Genomic DNA, 24,534 nt, shown 5'->3' on the forward strand with positions numbered 1-24,534 from the left:
ATAAAAAAGTTAGTCGAGAAAAAAAAGGAAAAAGTGCTAACGTCTCTGAAACCGCGGGCGATCCAATCGCTCATCGTGGTTTCAGTGGCAGCGGTAACGATTTTCAGCTACTCGGTACGTTGCAATTAATCGATTTTCCTCGCACGGAATGTACGGCATTAAACGTTGTAACGAAATGAATTAAATACATCAGCGTGCTGTGCTGGGCGATCGCGCACGCTCCGAAATTCTAATCGACCCTGCATTCTCCCCGGGCGGCGGCACCTTGATGCCTCGATAGGGCCCCGCGCGATAACTCGGACGCGTGACGGCATTATAACGAAGCCCTGAAACGGCGCGGGAAGGTCGATAAGGGTCCCGGGTCGACCAAGGGGTGGTGAGGGACACGGGGTGGATCGGCGGCCCGCCACTCGTACCGAAAATTAAGACAAATCACGGCCGATTACGATCGCGCGTTAAATTAGCCGCCCCGGCGGCCGATTCGTCGCCGCATGCGAATCGCGCATTAGGCGACCTCGCCGGCCGGTGCGCAACGATAGCGCAAATGCGCGCGCGCATGCGCGAAGCAGTTTACGTCCTCGATTTCGTTCGGGCCGCGGCCCGCGATAACTCAGCGCGTTACACGCCTCCGCACGCGTGGCCACCCGCGCGGGGGTTATCAGTCGGCACGAGGCGGGACGGGGGGCCGTTATCAGCGACCGCCGCGACCGGCTGAAAAATCACCGGCCGGAAAATAATTGTTAAGTGCTTTATTAGCGCAATAATGGCCATCGGGGGGAGAACTGGGACAAAAGGGTGGGGGATGAGAGGAAGCCGAGATAACAGCACGATCGCTCTATCGAGGTCTCTTCCCGTCAGACAAGGGAAGCGGCGCGTCTCGATTTTGCGGTGGAATCGCCGCTCGCGCGAACCGACCGGACTTGAGCTTAATTAATCTGGACAGAGGCAGATAAGACCGCCGACGGTAAACAAATTGCTTCAGATAAATCGATCCGTGACAGGAAATGAGGAAAAAAAGATTCCCAAGAGAGCGCGCGCGGGAATGCAAAAGTCGCCGCGCCGGGACACGCGCGAGCGACTTGTGTCGTGTCCACGGACGAGAACACACAGTTTACAATATGCACCGAGGGCGCGATAAATTATCTCGATATCGCTCGTTAATGATCGCCGATATCTCGGCCCGAACGGTTTACTATTCATTTCCGCGCGGAGCGCCGCGGTGCGCGTCGCGGTGCGTAAATCATATTTCGCATTGTAATTTATATCACGGTTAACGCGTAAGATAAGTGAAATACAGCCTCTCCCTCAAGCCGGAACTGCCGCGCGATCGTCCTGCGAAAGGCTTTGCAGGAAACGGTGCGTGCTTGAGGGTCCGAAAGTTGCACGGTGCACCCGCTATATTAAATAATTTTTAATTTAATAATTTAATAATTTTAAAGAGTATACAGACAAGTCCGTGCATGAAAGTTGACGACAATTTACCGGAGTGTCATTAAGTTAATCTCGCGCCGGCGTCTCGGCGTATTTATGAACTTCAGACGCTGCTCTTCTGATGCGGCGCACGCGGTGGATGCATAAATTAACGTCCGTGCTGGCGTATAATATTCACGTTTTGCGCACGGCGCGTACTGAAGAACACGTACACACACGTGCGTTCGTGATGCGTGCGTGTATGTGTGTGGAGGCGGAAGAATGCTCATAAATGTTAACTTAATTATAACTGTTTGCACGTATTAAATTGCCGGATGTAATGATACCGAGAACCTATCCTAAAATTGCCAAGCAACCGTGAAATTGCGAGCATCGTGTCCTTGCTACAATCTGATATAACGTGTCCCGTTAGCTCAGGTAAAATGTACTCTGTGGACCACCCAAATAGTTCAACTGCCAAATATTCCTGAAAACATTAACATTCCTGAAAGAATAGAAAGTAGCTCGCAAACTCGTCATTTTCATCAGGCAATAAAAGAAACTGCAAGCAGATGCTAGCTAATTTTTCATTTTCCAACTCGAGAGACGAAAATGAGCATAAAGTACCGTAAAATACGGTTCAGAAACGAGGAACCGTTGTTCCCATGGCAACTGCAACGAGGTTCACGTATTGTTCACATTACTTCGAAATTGTTCGTGTCCACAGCGACGTCCCTACGAGCGGCGTTTCGCGTGACGGTTTCGTGACGCGGAATCCTCGTTAACGTCTATTTCGTCGGAGAGACGCAGGGAAAGCGCAATAGGAAAGCGCGCGAGGGTGAGAATTAGTCGACAGTGTCCCGCATCGCGCGAGAATGGCCCGCGTAGGGGCCCGTACACGGCGGGCCGACTCCAAGTGTTTACCCGCGACGAATTTGTCGCATTAAGAACGCATTAGCGTCAGGTCCACACGGGTTAAGCGATCGGCGTGATATAAGCTCCGGCTGCGGGCTACAGGAAGCGGCATCAAAGCGGACGATTACGACGCCGTCCGCGCAATCCTCGGCTTTCGGTTGCCCAGACTCCTTTGCGAGTTAGGTGCGAATAAGAATTCGCATCCGCCGTAAATTAATCACGACTAACGGAAACATTGATATCGAGATTGCGTATCGCTCTCCACGTCTCATTAATTACGTTTCATCTCTGCTTCTCCTCCTCTCTCTCTCTCTCTCCTCCTTTCTCTTTCGTTTCATTTTCTTCAGTTGGAATCCGACTTTGCGCGATCCCAATTAATTGGAGATTAACGGAGGGAGAAACGAGAGGCAGAATTAAGTTTCCCGTGCGCCGCCGCTTCAATGCTCCGAACGGCTCGAGGATGAACGGACCGGGGGGCGGGGAAGGCGATAGGGGGAGGGAGAGGAACTCGTTTCAGGGTTTGCCGGCTCCCGTGACTCTCTGGCGGTGGCTGGCGGCGGTTCGGTTTCTGACCGGTGGTGCTATTAACGACATTAACGCTACTACGAGCAAACACGGCCCTATATCATCCCGCGGGCCGGCGGAATAATAAACAATAAATTCTGGTGAAATACGGCGTCGAACAAGCGTAACCCATTTGTTTGCGATAAACTGACCCCGCGGGCCAGTCCGACCAGTTTGCAGCAGCCTGCGAACGCGCACCCCTTCTCGCCTCCTCCGTCTTCGTCTTCCATCCGCCATCTCTCTTCTCCTCGCTAAGGGCTACTTCCCTCCTCTCCCCCTTCTGCAACGCGCGAGCGTTTCGCGCGGGCACCGAGATTTCATCTTCTCCTTTGCTCGTCGGGTATTCCCGGAAACGCCAGTTGAACGTCTTCATCTTGCGGATTCGCGCGCACGTGTATCCTGTTCCTCCCCGCGTGGTTAATGGATCGATTCGATCACGCGACGACCAAGAGAACGTAAGGAACCGGCGTACTAATAAATAATCAATTTCAAAAATTGCAGCAATCTCAGAAATTTCGGGAAATACACACGGAAAAAACTAATCGGTTATAACAATCAAAAATTTTCAGTTTAGTTTCGGTTGCAGTAACATGTAGCCTTTCTGTATCAGCTGAAAGATTGTTTATATCAACAAATGCTCTCGGTTCAAGCAACCGAAATTTTCCGTTCCAAATGCGCCGTTGCTGTAGCCGACTGTTCGGCTATCCGTATAAGGAAATATAATTGCTATTTCACGATCGAAATTCGGCCAATCAGATCAGTCGCTTTACCCTGGTTGATCGAATTTAAATCTTCAACTAGTAGTCTTTAATTTCCAATGTATAATCTACAGTAATGCGGACTGTATAGGTTATTGCTAAACTGCTACACTATATAGTTCACAGTTTATCCTTTTTACTATTATATTCAACTATTATTACTATTATTATTATTATTTTTACTATTAGTTTTTTACAATTGGTTTTGGTTATCACAACTGAATTTCAACGCGTCCAAGAACAAGAATCTCGTGTCATAACTGTATAGCTGTGTTATGAAATCGAATATTTCGGTTGGTACAACCGAAATCTTTTAGAAGAATTTTTCTGTTCCTATAATCCAGTTTTCGTTTGGTTTCTAGGAAACAGAAAATTTCGTTTGTCACAATCGAAATTAAGCTGTATTAGCAGTCCCAAAAGTGCATTTCAGAGATGCGTGCTTTAAACGCCCACGTATTTTAAGCACGTTTCCACCTTTGTTCCACATGTCATAAAAAGATAAAATCGACTGACGTTTAAAACACCATAATTTAAAGATCCAAAGCGAAAGCAAGTATCCGTTTATAACATCTGCGTTACGTCTGTCCTAACAGGGCTGAAATTCTGTACTCGCCTACCGATGATTGTCGGTATCGTTAACTAGCGACAACCTAGAGAGCCACGCTTTTCTCCAAGGTCGTCCTTGCCATTGGCTATCGCTAGTTACCGACACCGACAATCATCGGTAGGCGAGTACAGAATTTCAGCCCAGGCCTTCAATCATCCATAATCCTCGACAATTGGTCTTTACCAATGTTCTTGAGAGGCCAACAAAGAACTTTCATCGTTGTCGAAAACTACTGAAAAGTTTCCAAGTCTTGTGTCGGAATCCTTGTGTCCATTGTCTTGTTTCTATGACGAATTCGAAAGATAAACCCTCAGCGTTATCGATCGTGGTGGATCGTTGGAAAAAATTGGAAAAAAAACTTGACTCCTCGAGTGATCCGCAAGGAGCCTAACGAAGGATCGTATGATTAGGAGTCTTAATCATGCGAGCGCGCGAACGTGGAAGGTACAAGTCGAGGGAGAGGGCAGAAAGAAAGAGGATAAGCGGACGCGACGAGGTGGTGGTTCGTCAACGATATATGGCGCGCGTACATATCGTGCCAATTAACAAATTGGAAGGTCCGACGGGGTTCCCGACCATGGCCGTTCGTTGCCATAACTGTCGCTAGTACCATAAATGCCGAGCTACAAGAGGAGCTACATCGTGGGCCGTTTTCTTTTCAGCTGTACTCTGTACGTTTTCTTCCTGCTTTCTTGATTTACTTGGGGCGCTAGTATAAATCTATCTCAACTATGAAAAATTTACAAATGCAATGGAAGGGAGGAGAGTATCATCAATTTTATTGTTTAAATAAATGATGAAAAATTAGCTAATAGATTTTGAATATTTTTCTCTTTCAAGGACAAAATTTTTCTTTCAAGATTATTTTTTTTAAGATTTCAAGGACATCGATATTCTTTTGAAATTATGTTGCAATTTTTATATGCACCTTGAGAGTGCAATAAAAGATGAATAAAAGTTCCTTTTATTATGTATATAAATTTTTTATTAACCTTGAAAGAGAATATTTGTCTTTCCAAATCGTACAATTTCCTCTTTACACATTTTCATCCAACATGAAAAACGACAAAGATATTTCAGAAGCTAGTGTTAGATAACTCATATTAAATATGATATTTATTATTTATATAATAAATAATTATGATATTTATATCACAATCGTCACATAAAACATGCAAAGTGTGTGACAATCACAGATGTCTCAGAAAGGTAAGAATCAAAGTCATGTTCAAGAATTTCAAGAATTTCAAGAATTAACGAGAGTTTCTCTGTGTAATTTCTCCATAAACAGGCATTCCTGTCCATGATTTATTCGTTCTTCTGCATCAATTCGGGGAAGCAAAGCGTATCCTGTGCGCTCCAAGCGCACTGGATGATCGCGTCAGGTGTGAAACGCCATCGCCGAGGAAAAAAGAGAAGAGGGGGAGGAGAACTCGTTCACCCACACGTTTGCAGTAATTATCACGGTTATAGCTGTGCGCGGCGAGAGGGTGCCGCGCGATCGTTTAAGTCACTCAGGATAACAAGTGCCTGGATTCTCAGTTCGTTAACCCGCTCATTCCTCGCGGAGTGGATTAATGGATCCGTTAGATCTTTCGATCGGCGGCGCCATTGCCGCGCCCCTCCCGCCACCTTCCTCCCCCTGAAATCGCATTGGATCGACGCTGGTAGTAATCGCGGGCTTATTATCTCGGCGCCGTCATTTTTCCGCCAAAGGCATGCGTACGGATGAAAAGTGGCCCTAGACCGATAAACCGTAACACGCTCGTCCTCTCACATCGTTCTTTTTGCGACAAAACGTCCTGGTTACTACCGTAACCATGATGTACCATGCAATCACAAGTCTGCACAACGGAGTACTATACAAAATTGCTAGAAATATCCCAGATACGAGTAAAATGCAGTTTGTCCTTGCGAAAAGAAAGCAGACAACAGTTACACGAAACAGTTAAACGAAAAGAAATATTTTTATGACCGTCAAAAATCATAAAAACCATACTCCAGCGTGACGACTGACCTGCTCGCCATCTTGGTCCGGACCGTCCGGCAAGAGATGTATTCGAACCTTGGCAGCATGCGGTAGCCTGTAGTGGGGATGATCTAGTGACGCACATAAGCTACGTATCATGTTCGTGAGCGCACACGGACACGATACGTAGCTTGTGTGCATCGAGACCGCACTACATCTCCACCACTGCATGTCATGTTCGAATCTGGCATTCCTGGGCGATACCATTAGGATCAGGCTAATTCTGACCAAACTTACTGACCGAACGTTAACAACATAACATAATAACATAATAACAAGTTGTTTCACGCTAGATAGTCAGTCGGCAAGATGACACACTGCTACTAAACTGCTACCTGGACGTGGCGTCATAAGGAGTGCGTGCGTATTAGGTAATTGGCCGTGAATATTATCTTACTTAGGGGCGAGAGACGAAGGTTAACGCAACCGGATCAGCGCAACTGCGATGGAAGAAGCGAGGGCGAGAGTCCGAAGGAGAGAGCAAGCAGACGGGAGCGAGGTGCGCGATACCTTACAAATTGCAACTCGCGAGGGGATGCTTCGCGCGGAGGTAGCCACGCGTGATCCGAGGGATCGGCGCGAGATTAAAGTCGCCCTAAAGCGCAGAGTGGCATCAAAGCGAGGACTTGCACTCGCTCGCGACTCCTTTTCCAACTCATTTTTTCTACCGCTCGCGCAATAAGAGGAAAAGCGAAGTCAAGTGATCCTCATGTGCATTCTTCCTCTGCTCTGATACCTTCCCGATGCAACCTGTTCTTAAATTTGGCAGACTTTTCTTTTCTTCTACATTTTCTAATTTTCTCAAGCGCTCGCAAACACTTCCAAACCGTCATCTGATTTATTTAGACTTATCTTGCGAACTCATAAATCAAATGGATCTTATTTCAATAATATATTTATTTCGATACACATAATATTCTAATGGAAAATGTATAATTTCTCGAGTGTTTGATTCTTAAAATTATCGTTATTGTTACAGCTCAAAACTAACAACTTTAGAATACACTTACGTACTCTCACAATCACACTCACATTCCTAAATATATGAGTATTTATATGTATTTGAAGATGGTTCTTCAGTTGATCAGAACGGTTTTAAAAGACTAAATATTCAAATCTAAATCATGTGTAAAATTTTGACAAGTATGTATAAAATGTGTTTATGTGTATATATATAAAATGTGTTTAAATATTATCTTCTTTATATTTTACACGGAATTTTATGGAAATCTTATAAGAGCTCCTCCTCCTCCGGGGCTCCCGCAATCCTTCATTTCATTGGATATTAAGCACGTAGTTTTTGATTAAAGTGAATTATCACTTCAAAATCGCTCGAATTGTCTCATGTATCGACGGATAAAATATAAATGGTTAAAATATTTAATGGTGCAGCACACATCTACGTAAAATTAAAGTTTTTGGGATCAGCGTAGCAAATTATGAATAAACGAACGGTAATAAACCGACTTATACAACATTTTCGCGAGCGAATGCGAGAGCCGAAAATGCGAGCGTTGTGCGGCCGTTACTTTCTGATGCGGAAGTGTAATTAAAACGGCGGTGCGTGGAGCGGCCGGTAATTTTCGGAATATCGGGAAAATCTAAATGACCCATGATTTATTTCGCGGATATACGTTATCCCGCGTGGGGAGAAAAAATTGCGGCGCCGATAGCACCGCGCGATGTAATGGACGTTGATGACGAGCCTGCGGGTTTATAATACGTAAAAATGCAGCCATGTGAAAAATGGGTATACACAGAACATGCAATATCGTTTCCAAAAAAAAGTGAAACTGAATCTTGCCTCGGAATAGATATAATAAATAGAACCTTTTCCCGAAATAAGTGTAATAAATAGATGTAATAAGTAGCATAATAGCAGTATTTTCTCGCAAGTGTTCTAAGAATAACTCAGCTATTATTTTCCAATTTTTCACATATCGATGAATTTTATGATCCATGTCCTATATTATGGTATATGTTCCTATGAGTTACGAATACTTTCCAAATACTTTCATTTTTATTTGTACTTTGCTACAATGAGATTCCGACTAACTCATTGTAAACTTTCTTAAAGAAAGAGGGACGACTAACAAAACAAATGAAATAATAATGTGCACTGGCACCGAGAGTGCCACGTGCTTATCAATCATTCAAGAACTATAAAACTGCCATTTGCCGACGACCAAGCAACAGCGAGAAGCACAGTGCAGAAACCTCGTCTGCGATTCCTAATACGAGCTAATCAATCGTGGAACGTTGTGATCGGAATTAGTTCCATGTGAAATGTAATCCGCAACGATTCCAATTGAATCTAGGCGCTGCCGTTACTTGCCAATTACATTACACGATATTCGCATGAACGAGTGAAGGAGGAAAAGATTGAAGAAGGAAAGGGGAAATCTTAACTCGTCGAGCCGGTAGTCTGCGCCCATCCTCGATACTTGATCGCGTGTCGAAGAGCCCGGCCTCACGTCGCCCGTTATTACAGCCACGATCGTCCGTTACGGAATACTTATTGCACCATGCATGCATGCTCGGGTAGGCGCATGCTAACATATTTACGCTAATGGCGTACGGTATCCCGGGACAAGATGATCCTGTCGCAGCGGGGTGAAGGCTGCCCATCGCCGCACGGTCGTTTTCGTGCCGAAGTTTTCGGAGTTCACCTCTCGCGGGGATACTCGGTCCGTTAATTCATCGATATTACGAATGCGCGCGGGATATAATTGCTTTAGTGGGATGGATTAAATTATTATTTAACGAAAATTATTATTACATATATTATTTAATTGAATTTCAGAGAACGGCGTGACCGTAACGACACAGGGGTCTCGCGTGTCACGCTCGAATCTCGAGCGGAACGTGAGACGTTCGACGCGGAATGGAAAAGATACAAGACACGATACGCACGCACACCCTCGGACACGTCGCCTCCGCTCGAAACCGGAGAGCGAACCGAAATGTCCGAAATTACAATATTATCCAACTTTGCGCGAGCAACAAGTGTCGTTAAATCAACTCTCCGCGTCGTCCATCTCGTACATCGTCGCGCGCTCGCACATGGACGTTCGAAGACGTGTTCTCCGGAAGTTGCCGCGCGAGTTGTCGCGAGTTGAGCTTCCGGTACGCGAATGTTAGAAGAACAGAATTCCCGTGGGGACCGAAGAAAGGAACCATCGCACAGTCTACATACATACGACCAACGAACGATACCGAGCAAAGGAAAAGTGATTTCTCATCTCCCCGCGGGGCGGAAAAACTCGCGAGGAGGAGAAAGAGGTGGAAAAAGTCGCAGCGAATCGATATCATTAAATAGCTCGCGTTTCCGCGCGTTCTCGCGCGCCAACGACGCCGTGCGTTCGCGTCCTCATGGGGCGTGAAACACTTGAAAATCCCGGTTATGTAAAACATAGGAAAACGGTCCTCCAGGAGCGCGCCGCGGCGCGACACGGGAGAGACGTTAGGTGGAACGCGTAATTGAAAGCACTTTAGAGACCCTAGCGGCACGCACAACGAGCTACTCGCATTTGCATTCAGTGGCAGAGGGAATGCCTTTTAACCGAAATGACTGCGTGTGTATGACAAACGCCGGGGTTTATGTGCCGGAACGATGGGAATATTTATTGGCGCGAATTAATGTCTCCACTCGTCCATATACCGCGCGCGCATTCGGCCTTATATCCAAATATGTGTGTGTATATATATATTGGCACATTTTGCGCGCGCGAACGCGACCCGCCGACAGAGTAAAAAGTCCATTTGTGGCGAAAAATCATTCGCGCGGGTTTATCGAGCGATTCACACGCGGTTTTCACCATCGCCTGGGGAGGGATGACTCGTTGCGCGGATGAATGACCGCGGAGGTTCAATGTTGAAATAATTGCGTATTTCCGAAAGATCAGTTTCCGCTGAGTGTGCTTGCGATCGGCGAGACAAGTTATAGTGTTAAAGAGTTCGATGATCGCTGATGATCGCGCACGGATACAATGTTGGGAAAGATAGAAGAGGCATAGCGCAAGATAAGTGATTTGTCTGGTGGTATCATTGTTCGTTACAATTATGGATGTAAAAACATGCTAAACTTAGTACATAATAGCGTTATCAGCACAATCGAGTGTCTTTTTGTGTTTTTCGATGCAACCGCTTTTTAATACTTTCATTTCGATCGTAATCGTATATTGCATACTCATTTTATTTATTTCTATTTGTCCTTTTACTGTTAGAATGTTTGCGAATCACTTATATTACCATATAATATTTTATGTAACTATTGATTTAGGAAGGCAGGATAGCGGATACGAGAGATGATTTACAAGGTGATCGAATTGAAAAAACACAATTAATTTCCAGCTGCTTAACATGTGTACACACATATAAATATATATATTTATATGTATATGCATGTGCAGACATATTTATATTCTTAGAACGAATATTTATACAGAGTTCACGATAATGCATTCAATCTTTCATTATTTTACAACAGCTGTACATGTTCAAGGTGTTTAGGTGCCGCAAGGATGAGACACGACGCCGATATCGAGTAGGCGACGCGAAATGTACGACGGAGTCTTATAATTACCACTTCAGTTGTCTCCGCACATACTAGATTTATTAAATTTATATAGTACATGCTGTTATTCGCTTAAACAAAACGCTTAAACAAAACTGGAAAGATAATGCGAGCGCACTGCCCCATGCCGTAACACATCATTCTCAAGTACATAAATCTCAAACTCAGAAATATTAACTGCCGTTGAATGTATTTCCGTGTCGCTCTCTATAGACGATAATTATCGTGTCAACCGTTTCGTCTAGAAAGATTTCGACACTTCCGAAAATCGACAAACATCGCTATCGAAAGACTGAGCGACGTGATTTATACGATGCATAGAAAACGCGAAATGAAATTTATTGCATTACATGAAAAATAAGTTTTCAAAGTTTATTTAGTCGCATTCTCATATATTCGTTATATTCGTTATATCAGAAATGTATTATTACATATCGGATGTGATATTTATTCATATACATTTATTATAAACTATATAAATGTTGTCATAACGTCATAACGTCAATCGTCAATTATAACATACATCTACGTTACATACATTTTATAAATATAAAAGGAAAAATATTTTAAGGTGTTTTTATATATTACAAAATGCGTTACACATTACAGAAATGTAAAACTAACATTAACCTTAAGTTCCGATATTCGATATTTATATAATCTCGCGCAGAAGGAAACGCTCGTACGTGTGAGACTACATTAACGCAGGCGTATTTCATGTCTCCACTCGACTAGTTCGAGCATATAGATCACGAGATAAACGTTTATCATCATTGTGGTGTTCGGCATGGGACATCTCCGTAATTTCGTAAAAGGGAGCACTATAGCGTACTCCTAAGTTTTTAAACTATTCCTAGTTTTTCTTATCACAGACTGAATCGTATCACGTACCGACTCAGATACCGTATATGCACGCAACTTCTTTGATGGTTGCGTCATCATCAAAAATTATATTATTATTATTATTGAAATCTTCGAATGTAAATCAAAGATCTATTTCCATAACTGTCAAAGCAATGCAAGATTTTTCTTGCAGAGTGGTTCATCTGCAGAGCATAGCGGACGGTATTCAAGGTTGAACCTTTAAGTACTCGGCGACAAAATTACATCCATCCGAAAACAGAACTTTCTCTTTTCTCTCACTGTGTGCGGGGCTCGGTTTTTGTGTGAAAATTTCCAAGACTCATAATTTACAAGGTTTCACGCTTCACGCTTTAAAAAGCTTTTTTATGGCTCCTGAAAATGGACGAAAAATCGTTTAAACTGAAATTGTAATACGCATTCGAGTACTTAAAAGTTACCTGCCGAGGTCGGATGTCCGTCAATGATTTCTTTTTTGTCTGCGCTTCTGCTGGGCTGCGGTCCGAAATGCGCTCACAGTGCTGAAAGCGTCCTCCATCCTTGTTGCTTATTATATGTCGAAGAAAGATAGAAGACGCTTTCAGCACTGTGAGTGTATTTCGGACCGCAGCCCAGTAGATCGGCCGCAATTAAATGACAAGAACACACGTATAACGTATTGCAAATTAACATTACGATAGGTATTACGATACGCAACAGGACGACGTTGATGATAGTGAGGTATCGACGGCGATTGTTTCGACGGGAGAAGTTGAGCAATGGGATTAGTGATAATGTTGGAATGAACGATTGGAAACGAATGTGTGTGTATGTATACAGGTAATAAAAAGGAAAATTATTTCTGCTAACTTAACGATAATAAGTAAAAGTAGAATAGTGAGCACAGTGACAACAGTAATATTCGCAATCGTGATAGATAAGATCGTGATAGATAGGAAGGAAATCTTTATTCATAAGATATCTTAAAAAACTGTAAATTTTCAGTGTTCGTCGGAACAGAAGGAGAAAAAAAAGGATCGTCGCCCAATCGCGGGTATTACCTAAAGAGAATTTTTTTCAATTGGCATTTTTATAACATTTAATTAATTACTATTTTATGAAATAAGTAAAATTGCATCATTATACTATCTCGTTATTTGGTTTTCTACTGCGTCTTATGTATATACATATATGTACATATATACGTAAGTATATATATATATATAGATACATATTTATATATACATTTTTTAATTACTTAGATATATACACATATATTTACACGTAGCAAATGTACGTGCATGTAATGTGTGTGTGTGTATATACATATATTCATTAAAAAATTATATTACGATTGAAACATATGATACACCAGGCGTTAGGCGTGTACGATTATCGTTTGCGAAGTACTGAAATCATAGTAATCGCGGTAAAGTGCAAGATATTTTAATTCTTCTTTCACACACTTCTAATCAATATACTCTCTAATCAATGTATTTAACAACTAAACAATAAATGTCGCAGTTTTGATACCCTCGATTACTGATCGGATCACGTTCAAGGCTGTTCTACACAGTACGCTATCGCAGTTTACGTGTAGACGCCTAACACCAAGAGAACACACGTCACATCGATAAGGGATACATAAATAAGAAATATAAGTGGATACATGTGGACATATGTATAAAGGATACATGATTAAGAAATATATGTACATGGGAGATTCCAAAATATAGCCTAAAAACGTAATTGTCGGATTATTTATCAATTACAAATATTTGATTAATAATACATAATATACATATATATGTACATATATCCTTTATTATTAGCATCAGTATTAGCTAATACGTACAGTATTAGCTAATACGTAACAGCTAATACGTACAAACTTAATCCAATGACCGACACCATGTACAATTTATTATTATCGATTATTTGATGTCAAAATTGCAAACATATTCAATCTGCTTAGAACATATATACATGGAAGGGGAATATCATCCGAGAACGGGTCGAAAGAAGTGAGACACACAATCTCTCTCTAATTACTTTTTGCGTCTGTGCATGCGCAATATTGGTCGTTGTGTGAAGTAGCATGAATGTGCATGTGCACACCTCCACAAAGTAATATTAAAAACAATAATTAGAGTGAGATAACATTATTTTTCCTCTCACTACTTATTGTTTTTCTATCTCACTTCCTTCGGCCCGAATTGCTGCACAAAAGGATATTCCCCTTCCATGTATATATGTTCTAACTAGGTTCTAACAAAGTGAACCTGGTCCTTTTTATTTTTTTTTACTTTTTTATTTTCGTTCCTTTTATCTTAAACAGTTCTTATAGTTTTATGGTCATTCTAATTACAAGTCGAATGAGATAAGAATGTTTGAGAATCGGGTTTGATATGCGTCGCAGATCAGCGATCAAAATATGTTGATCTCTCGAATGATCGCATATTATTCTCGTTGGTGAGCAAAAAAGCGATGTCGAAGTAGGACTAATTACAGAAGTATTAGTAGGAACGTAAAATTATTAAGGGCCAGCAGCCATTGGCAACAGGAATCCTTGTTGGTGTTACTGGTATGCGTTTGAGCGAGCCCCCTTTGGTAAATAATTTGCTGTCCGTGCAGCGACAGCCCTCTCTTCCCTTTCGCCTTCCGGGAAGAGAGAGGACCGTAACATTTTTATTGTGATATGATCTTCATCATGAGATCGGTTTTCTTCGTCGACGTTATTTCGGTGGTAAAATACGACAGGAACGACGATCGAGAAAGTCGTGGATTGCAAGAGAAAGCTCTGTAGTTGGTGACTTGAGAAGCGGTTCGTCCCTGCTTCTCTCGTTCATGCAGCCTCCGTAAAAAGTGCCCCAAAACCATGTCCAAAAAAAATATACCTGATCCTAGTCGGTATATTTCTCTCGCTTCATCTATAGCTTTGGTATGTTTTTTACTCTTTCAGTTCTCCGCGCTTTCCTTCTACCTTTCTCTTTTCTCCACCCTCTTCCATCCTTTCTTCTCACTTCCTCATTTCTTCCGCTTTACGGAAGTTCCGTTCGAACTGGCATCCATCGTAGCTTGCCACTGTCTAAGCTACAATATTCCTACGAGGTCATGTTTTGTGTTAGGCAGATATACTGAGACGACATCACTGGAGTTTTTTAGCTCTAGCTGTCCGCTCAGATTGGCGGAATCGCAGAGAAATAGGATGAGTCAGATGAAACCTTCGTGATTACTCGTGTTAGAACAAGACTCTGGCAAGACGCTATCTTGAGCGCGGGACGTCGCGCGATCGGTATTAATGTATGATTTAAATCGACTCAAAGTGAAGAAAACCACGAGTGCCAAGAAAAAATACTCCCGAGAAAAAAAACCCACTTTTACAAATAATGATCTCCCGATGGTTCTTTGACTCAACCTACGTCGCAACTCCAATCAAACTTAATAATATCAATTAACGCATACCGCTTGTAACAGAGCAAAAATGGAAAAAATGTAACAAAAGAAAGAAATAAATACACGAGGAGAAATTAATCTGAGCCTCGAATTGAACATGTGGTATCGTGAACTCTGCTTCGTTCTGGACCCTACGTTAAAAACGATTCGATATTCAAATTTCGAAAAATTTACATTTACATGTATCCACGGAACATAAATAATATCGAAACTTAGACGTCTAAAAAGGATGAGGGACGTATTACAGAACAGAAAGGGAAGAACGAGATGGATGAAAACATAGTATATAATAACTGTACAAAACTGAAAACGAGTAACAAGTTGCTCGGCCATTTTTACGAAACATCACGTGGATTTTCACATGAGGAACAGACTAAAAGACGTACTCGGTGGAGTACTAGAATGATAATTCTTCATATCAAAAAGGAAAAGAGAGAGAATCATGAGGAAACTTGGTGAAACTGTTTCGGCGATTTAAGAAGTTATTTAAACAGAAATGTAGCAATCGGATCGCTTGCCTAAACGTTTTCTAGATTAAACGCAGCGCTATAAACCTCTTGCGCTTGAATCACTTATCAGGCACAAGCCGTATCCCCCTTACATCGATTCCGTCATATTCACTGACTGACTGACTGAGCCGTGAAACTCGAAGAGCGATAATTAAAGGACACTCGAAAAGTGTGTAAAAAGGGTAATATTAAAAATTCGTAATGAAGAGTATCACATTTCGACGTAGCGAACATATTGAATGAGTAGAACGCGTGTATATAGATTTTACACGCGTTCAAGTATGGATAAATTCAAGCTTGTTCAACACGCACCACCTTCTGTCAGCAAGGATTTTGCTCAGATGGCCATTATTCAAGTAAAATGCATAGTTACAGGTTTATTCGCGTTTTATTATGCGCGCTAGATCTTTACGCTTTGGTGCATAAATACATATGATGGGACTTATGCTTTTTTCCCCGCTGTCGACTCGGTACATCGGGCTATAATTTCCTAGGTAATATCTCCTTTCAAGTTCTACCTTACTAACTCTTGAAATGACAATAATCGAGTGCAGATGAACAAACTGCCACGAATTTCAGAAAGAACGGATCAGTAGATAATTGTTTTAGTAGTTAAAATTGGTAATGCGATGATAGAGGGTCCAGAAGCATTGTCACGATAGCATATGCGGTATTATCGTTCATTTAGGCGACAGAGAGACGTGAGTGTTCGCATCATGAAACACGTGAATATTCGAAGATAAAAAAAAGAAGACAAGATGCTAGCGTAAGAAAAGTAGACAGATAAGATGTGGAATTATCTTTCGCTCAGACGTTGAGTAATCGTTGGATGGAACGTAAGAGTCATAACGCGACACTCACGAATTGCGTGTTTCAAGTGCAGGAGGTCCTCGTTACGAATTCGATTCATGACTCGAACATACACGTTGTGTAGTAAAAAATATATATCGAGAAATAAATATCTCGAAATTTATAGCGACGATCAAAACGCTAAAATCTAAGATAAATAATTTTCAATAGCCTTTGCGGAGAATAATTAAGTAGCGACGTAACGAAACAGCATTCGAAAATACGAATTAATAATGCGGACCCCCTGCGAATCCTGATAAGGCTCGAGTCACGAATCACACGAATAATCGATGATTCCCCGAGTGCTATTCATGAAGATTGTCATCGACGATTCTCGTCATTCGAAACTGGAGCAGGTGATGCAATCAGCGTCGTTAAAATGGGATAAATTGCGTTACGTTGTCGTGTTCTTCGGCGTCGATATTATAAAATTAGCATTCTATAACTCGAGTTTGCTCATTTAAAATAAAATAAATACAAGTGGTAAATCCAGCTAGATCAATGTATCTTATATTGAACCGAAACACCTTTTCCCGTTGAATGTAAATATTATGTCTCTCTATTTCGGTAGGCTACAATAATGGCACAATAATCTGAGAGTGTTACCACATTGATGAAACCTGGTTCCGAGCCCAAAATCACAAAGAGTACCAATAAAATGAGAGACAAACAAGAAAAAAGTATGGTCATAGGTACAAGGTATTTTCTACAAAAGATTGATCGATTCAAAAGATGAATTGTTCAGTTCATCCACTTAGATGCGAGACTAATAGATCTCATTCTTATGTGTGTTCTGCACTTGACTTTTGCGGAGGGCTTGAAAAGACTCAATGATTCTTAAAGAAATAATTTCTTCACACATTTGTTCCTGAATATGTTCAAAATCTGACCGAAACACGAGCTGCGTGTTACCACAATTTATCCCACTTGGAACGATCTTAAGAAGCGTCTCACAAGCGAATGTATAGGCAAAGGAAGAGCGTGAGAGGGCATTGCGAGAGAAGGACTTGAAATCTTTGATTAGCGACACTTACATGTGTGCAAGTGGTTGTATGGCAGAATGATGTTGCGCCATGGAATCCGGTGATAGTCCCGCGTAAATGTTCCCGCCGTGTTGCACGGCATTAGGCTCGCCCGCGTACATCGAGAGCATTTGCCTAAGTTCATCCTGCTGGGGCGTCTGATTCATGTATTCTCGTTTAACTGCCTGACCAGCAGCACCTGGTGCACCAACCGACGCTGGACCACCGGTTGGCGTCGGTGTATGTATGCCGCCGCTTGCCGGGCTGGTAGGCTCTGATTTTATGCTACTGTCGCTGGGACTGTGGCTGGACATCTGGGAACCAGGCTGAGCTTGCTGATATGGTGACGGCGTGCTGCCGGGTACGGTGGTACCGCTGTATCCACCGTATCCATTCATGTAACTGTTGATCGGGCTAGAACTACCGCCGCCCATGTGCTGGCTCATGTCGTACCTCGGGTAACCTGCCGACGCTGCGCCCCCCATGTGACCACTATATGCAACGTGTTGCTGGTATGCCGTTGGATCATGCATCATGTATCCGTTCGGCATGTAGCCATTGGGCATCTGGTATACGTCGCGTGATAGTTGTGCCTGCTGTGGTCCACCGCTGGTGCCAACCTGGCGCTGGTCAACGAGCATGTTACCAACGCCGGTAACGACGCCGACGCCGCCGCCGAGTGGGAAACCCTTGTCTTTCTTCAGCAATGTCTTTGTCTTGCGTCGGGGGCGATACTTGTAGTCCGGATGCTCCTTCATGTGCACAGCGCGCAATCGTTTCGCCTCGTCGATGAATGGTCGCTTATCAGCTTCACTGAGAAGTTTCCATTCGGCACCCAAGCGTTTCGAGATTTCTGAGTTGTGCATCTTGGGGTTCTCCTGAGCCATCTTGCGCCGTTGTCCGCGAGACCACACCATGAACGCGTTCATCGGCCTCTTTACCCGGTCCATGTTGTTGTTCTTAGCGTTCGCGGTATTGCTGGAGTTGGGATTATTCGGATTACTATGATTGTTGGCTTGATGATGTTGCTGTTGTTGAGATTGCTGCTGCTGTTGTTGCTGCTGCTGCTGATGGGGATGATGTTGATGGGGATGTTGCTGCTGCTGGGCGGTCTGCTGCGCCATCGCGTGCATGCTCTGTTGCTGTTGTTGTTGTTGCTGTTGTACAGCCGCGACAGCGGCGGCGGCTGCTTGCATCGTGTAGTGATGCGGAGCTTGATGATGATGTTGGAGACCGAGACCCAAGCCACTCGCACTAGGTGGACTTCCTGACAACGCTGGGCTATGCACCATCGAGCCCAGGCTGCCGTAAGAGGACATGGAATGATGGCCCATCGAAGATACACCCTGGTGAGGATGCGGTGGCATCTGACCGTGCAGACTGGCGCCCTTCATGTCCGTCTCCATCGTGAGCATGTCTTCCTCCCTGTGCCCGTACAGCTTGACGCCCTTTTCTTTTACAGTTCGACGTCAAGAAAATGAAAATGTAGCACACACCGATATCGTTCGGTTACTAAGGAGAGTCACCTAACTCGCAATTATCACCTCACTTCTTCAACTCTGCGTACGAAATGATAGCATGAGCATCTACAACGTCCTGCGGTATCAAGATATTGGCTAAAATCGTCCTTTCTCTGCCTACGCACGTTTCCTCGTTTTCGCGTTCACTGCGCTGCGATCATACGAGTACATGATCGCTCAGGTAAACTACTCGAACACGACTTCTGCAGTTTGTATTGAGAACGTGAAGATAAAACTTAGGTTTGTGCTCAACGCTGAACTCGAACTTGCGGTAGTCCTTCACGAAACAATCCTCGTATCCTCAATGCAACATCGTTCCCGACAGGAAAACGTACTCACAATCGTCATGCTCTTGGCAAGAGCTTTCGCAGATTCGCTGCTCGTAGCTCCTTTCTCCTGCTTCCTTTTCGCAAATCACCACAGAGATTATCGAACGACGCGCGACTCACAAGGTCCGAGCGAGAACTGACGGCACTATCACTCTCTTCCCCTCATTACTAGTCTCTCACCACTCCGTGCGCTCGCCAGCCGCTCTGACTGGCTGCGACCACGATACGCTCGACGAATCGCGTCACGACAATGCGGCAACGACGCATCAACTAAACGCAAAGGCTCCGGCGCGGCGATCCTTTGCTAAAACGCGACGATGGCACCTGTCGCAACGTACCGATGTGCGCGCGTGCGCCTGCGCGTGCAGCACGATAAACCGAAAATTACAAAGCCGGCGAGCGTATCATACCCGAACACTGTTTCTATCCTCGCACTAAGCCCGATGAATCTACGGTTCTTCACACGCGGTGCACTTTCTCTCAACCTCGAGATCCTGCAAGCAGACCTTGCAGGTCTGTGCGTGTATGCGATCACACGCCTTCGTTTTTTTACTCCGTATCTGGTTCGCCTTCTTTGCTGGTTAACGTTAGCCAGAGATTCAATGCAGAAGAGAAACAACCTCCACTCTCTACGGCAGAACGAAACTATCTGACCATTTCTACCGTACACCTTGTGTGTGTAGGGTCGAAGCTCACTTCCTGCCGAAGGCGGCCGTCGTCCCCTCTCCCTTCCTCCCCTCCCCTGTATCCCTACCTCGTGGCAGTAGAGCGGGGATCATACCCGACTGACGGACCGGGCTCGAGCGCACGGCGGACAATCGATTGGCAAGCGCGCCTGCCATCATTTCTCTCGACCAATCGGCCGGCTCGCTCGCCACGGGCGGGCGGCGCTAGCGCGCCGTGACGTCACTCGGCGAACAGAACCGACCTCTCGCGATGATGCTTCGGCCCTGACGTCTCGCTCCCCACCGCCGGCTTTCTCGTCCCCACCACCGTCTTCCTCACCATCCGCTTCTCCTCTCGTGCTCCTCTCCGTGTGCCGCAGCGACGTTTCTCTCCGCTTTTTCGCGCCGCGAAATCGGCCACCCGTCGGACGCATGTACCGCTACGCGCCGTCGTCCGACGCGCCGAACAGCATCGGTGGTGTGTATACACGTTCGCGAGCCTTAGTACACGTTCCTTTGCATACGATCGCATGCGATGCGTACGTACACGTTGACCTTAATGCGCGAAATAAGTCAAAGCGGATACGTACTCGTGGAAATTTCGAAATCCACGAGGAACAAAGAAGAGAAGATGCACGAAAGCCCGTAAACGCACTGGCGAAGAGAAGTTAAAGCAGAACTGCAGCTCAATACTTTCCACATCGTATTTCTACGATACGGGCGGAATAAGTCGTTCTGGAAATTCTGCGAATTGCACACTCTTATCTCGGAAAAAAACTTTCTTCGTTCAAATCGGGCAAAAATGGAAATACCTGCGCCGTGACGATCGTGCGACTGATGATTCGCACCGATTAACTGCGACAACAGCCGTATCTTATCCGCGATCTTTTTTTTCCTCGTCCAAAGCGAAACGTCGCGTTCTCGAAGCGTCTACGTTTCCGCAGACGGGAACTTTTCAGACGCATTTTCCCACGTGGCCGATCTCTTATTAAAAACATCATCTTGCTGTTTATATATTTTCCTCTTTGGCGTTTCCTCTTCTGTTTTTCTTCAGAGTTGCAGAGCTTCTCTTATAGTCTTTCAGCATTCAATATCAATTTTATTTCAATATTCTTTATCACTGTTCTCGAAAGGACTTCGAATTCGTGTGATAAGTGTCTCTTTTCATTTCCTCGTTCTGCCCGTCGGCCGTCGAAATCCACCAAGGAGCTCCCGACCGAAGTCGTCTCCGAAGAGGCTCCATTGAACGTCGCGGTTTCGTTTCGGCGTGCTCCGTGTTGCGGGACCTGTTGCCGCGAGACGCGCGAAAAGGAGAAGAGGAGCGCGGCTACGAGTCGGTTCGTGCCGGAAGTACGCGTGGCAGATAAACGCAGTTCCGTTTTGTGCGTCGGCGACGGTATCGGTGATGGGAACATCGATCTTGCTCAACAGTCGGCGACGCAGACAACCTCGTTGTCGCACGTCGTTAGAAATTACACGTGACCTCCCGGATGTAACCTACATTTCGCTCTTGCTTTAGGATTGCTATTCTAATAGATTCAGCGAATAATTGTATCTATATTCCAATTATACTACAATTGATTTCGTTTCCCGAGCGATCTCCGAGTGCTCTCGATTGCAATGCCAATCATCGTGATCATGGTGATAACGCAATTACGGCTACCTTGCAACTCGTCCTTGAGGACAACAATCTTCGGCCTCTCCCAATGCAACTTGCATCGATCGCATTTACGCGTCACTTATCCGCTATCACGATAAGCTTTTATCGCGACACGATACTCGATCAAAATAGTAGCAGGTGTAATCGTGTTACGCGGTCACCAGTTATAAAATGTATTTAAAAATGCCTCTGCATTTGCAAAACAAGAATATCTGAGAGATTTTCTAATTATTGCAGCTCAAAATATTGTGTCGATTTAAACAATTGTGAATCGCACGAATCCAATTAATTAACTACAGTATTTTCGATCAAATCTACACACGTGTTCATTTACAACCAACAATTCGAAGCAAAATTCATGCATAGTTGATATCCAGTACATATAAATTTGTAATTGTAATTTTTTAAATCATTTCTTGCATTACAAAAAAATATTTCAAAGAAATTTAAAGCACAAACATGCGAAATATTTAAAAAGCGTTTCATTTATCGTAACAAGTAAAATACTGTGTTACGTGATATCTGTGCGAACACGTGTCATTTAGCTAATTAACTCATTTTGACGCAGTTGCAAATTGCCTTTAAATAACTTCTGCTACTGTGTCAGAAATATTCAATTAGGCGGATTATATCGCAATACTTTACAAAATTTAAAAAAATATTAATTATTAATTTTTTTTCGTATTGCTCGATGCAACCTGACTTAAATAAAACATTATCCTTTTTCAATATAAAAGAAAAACAACAATAGATATAAAACGCTCTTTTTTGTATATAATACTGTCAATGGACACGTTATCAATAATATTCTATGCTTTTTTTCTTAAATTACAAATTTCCTGTTATAATTGCTGCTAATAATTGCAGCTATAACATAGTTATCGCAGGGGACGCATATAACTTGTATAACACCTGAATCACATAACAAGTCACAAAACTCGTACAGAAGTTTGAGCACAGGTGATGCGCATCCGTGAAAATCGGCGCGTATTATTTGCACCGTGCAACAACGGCATTAGGCCGAAATGCCACAAGTGGCACATAAACCGCGCGGAATAAGTGGATTGATAGGTCGTTACCGTTGGAAAAAGATAGAGCGGATCGCGCGGTACGCGTAGAAAGCTGAGGGTAAAGGAGAACTAGAGCGAGGGAGAAAGAGTAGAGAAAGCAAGAGAGAGAGAGAGAGGGAAGGGGAGGGAGAAAGAGAAACCTTACAATAAGTCGGAGTCCGACAATGGAATACCGCGGGCGGTCTTTGTGATTCAAATCAATGTTTGCGATACTCGATGGCGCACTGCCTTTGTGGCACCGAGCTTTCCTAGCCTCGCGTGTACGGGCACTCGCACGGCCGTGTACAAGCTCGCACGCCGCGGGATCGTCCGTCCTATCGAGCTCGCGCACTCGCGCACTCGCGTGTGCGGAACGGCGATGCCGGCGCGCATCCACCGTGCGACACCAGAAAGCACATTGTACATCCAGACACAGAGAAGTCGCGCACGCGAAAATCAGAATCCCGAACGGACCTGATCGATCTTCTTCTGGCCGCGCAAACGGGCCCGTACCGCGTTCATTCATCCCGACGCGATGACGATGACGATGACGATGACGACGATGTTGATGTGATAGCAAGCCGCATGAGTCCCTCGCCTTCGCGATTCTCACAATCTCCTCATATCATCGCACGACGACCTGTACCATAAGTCATCTTACAAGGCTGATGTCTACAATGTTTTGTGAGAGGAAGGTAATCGGAATGTGAACGACAGAGATACGTATGGTGTACATATGGTGTACACGTGGAAAATTGAAAAATTGAAAAACAAGATGGCGAGGATTGTTAGACGTAATTGATTTCAATGTCTCGCGCCTTGCACCAGCCAGAGTGAACGTGCTCTCGATTCATGGGGCTTGGCGCCTCGTCAAACTTCGCTAACTGACAAAAGAAGGAAGAGGCGGCTGTACAAGAGGGATCGCGCGCGATACGCGCGGGCGAATTCGTCCGATTGTCAACAGGTGATAGCATTGGGCCAGCTCTTAGAGCTTGGGTAACGAGAGAAAGGGGAGATTGTGTGTGCGACGAAGAGAAAGGAGGATGGTACGGCGCGAGGGGCGCGGAAAGAAGAGGGCGAGGGAGACGAGACCGCGGCGAGCGAAAATCAGGGGGGTGGCTGCGACGGGGAGAGAACGGTGGCACCGGAAGGGTAGCCAACAAAGTCTTTATCGTTTCGAGGACCGATTACAAAGCTCGATTGTTGCCATTCTTCGGAATCCAAATAATCTCTCGCTCGTCCGAACCGCAGACGAGCAACAACGGCTGGGATAGAGAGTTACTGCCGTCGGTTTTACGCAGCGGTCATTAGCGTAGAGATCGCCGATCTCTTTTTTTCTCTCCCTTTCTTTTACGACGTCGAGAAAACCGATCGTTCGCAACAAAGATCCTTACCGTCGACACCCTCGCTCAGTGCTTGCCACTTGTACTAAATGTGAACAGCTAAATGCAGGTAAAATTAAATATTGATAAAAACTATTAATAAAGGTGTTAATGGTTAATCTCGTAATCGTACGCTGTTTCTTTCAAGACATTCCTAATATTCCTCTTTGCAGGAAAAGCTGCACGAATTACTGTACATTAATACGTGAATTACTTGTCGAATAATAATTCACGCTTACCGAGCCAAAGGAAAGTTCCACGCATGAAAAGTTCATATGTAAATTTACTCTACACATTTCCACCCCATCAAGTTTATTAATATTATCCCTTCTCAACAACGTTATTAAAATTCCTTCCCATTAAAATGTTTGAAGAATAACAGAAAAATTTAACT

General features: G+C 44.0%; 1 protein-coding gene across 4 annotated transcripts in view; it reads right to left on the minus strand.

Moving 5' to 3' along the window:
- Positions 1 to 20,077, minus strand: part of LOC105283718 (transcription factor Sox-2) — an 89,725-nt gene extending 69,648 nt beyond the window's left edge. For 2 of the 4 annotated variants that reach the window (XM_011346708.3, XM_011346707.3), the window contains exon 1: positions 17,548 to 20,077. In XM_011346708.3, coding sequence (XP_011345010.1) covers positions 17,548 to 18,950 — 1,403 coding nt within the window. In that variant the 5' untranslated portion in view covers positions 18,951 to 20,077. Of the gene's footprint in view, positions 1 to 13,864; positions 14,804 to 17,547 lie in introns of those variants that run through there. The other 2 variants (XM_011346709.3, XM_011346706.3) reach the window with 2 other exon arrangements.
- Positions 20,078 to 24,534: the final 4,457 nt, after the last annotated feature.

Source organism: Ooceraea biroi, chromosome 10 (assembly GCF_003672135.1).
Source record: "Ooceraea biroi isolate clonal line C1 chromosome 10, Obir_v5.4, whole genome shotgun sequence".
Lineage (NCBI taxonomy): Eukaryota > Metazoa > Arthropoda > Insecta > Hymenoptera > Formicidae > Ooceraea > Ooceraea biroi.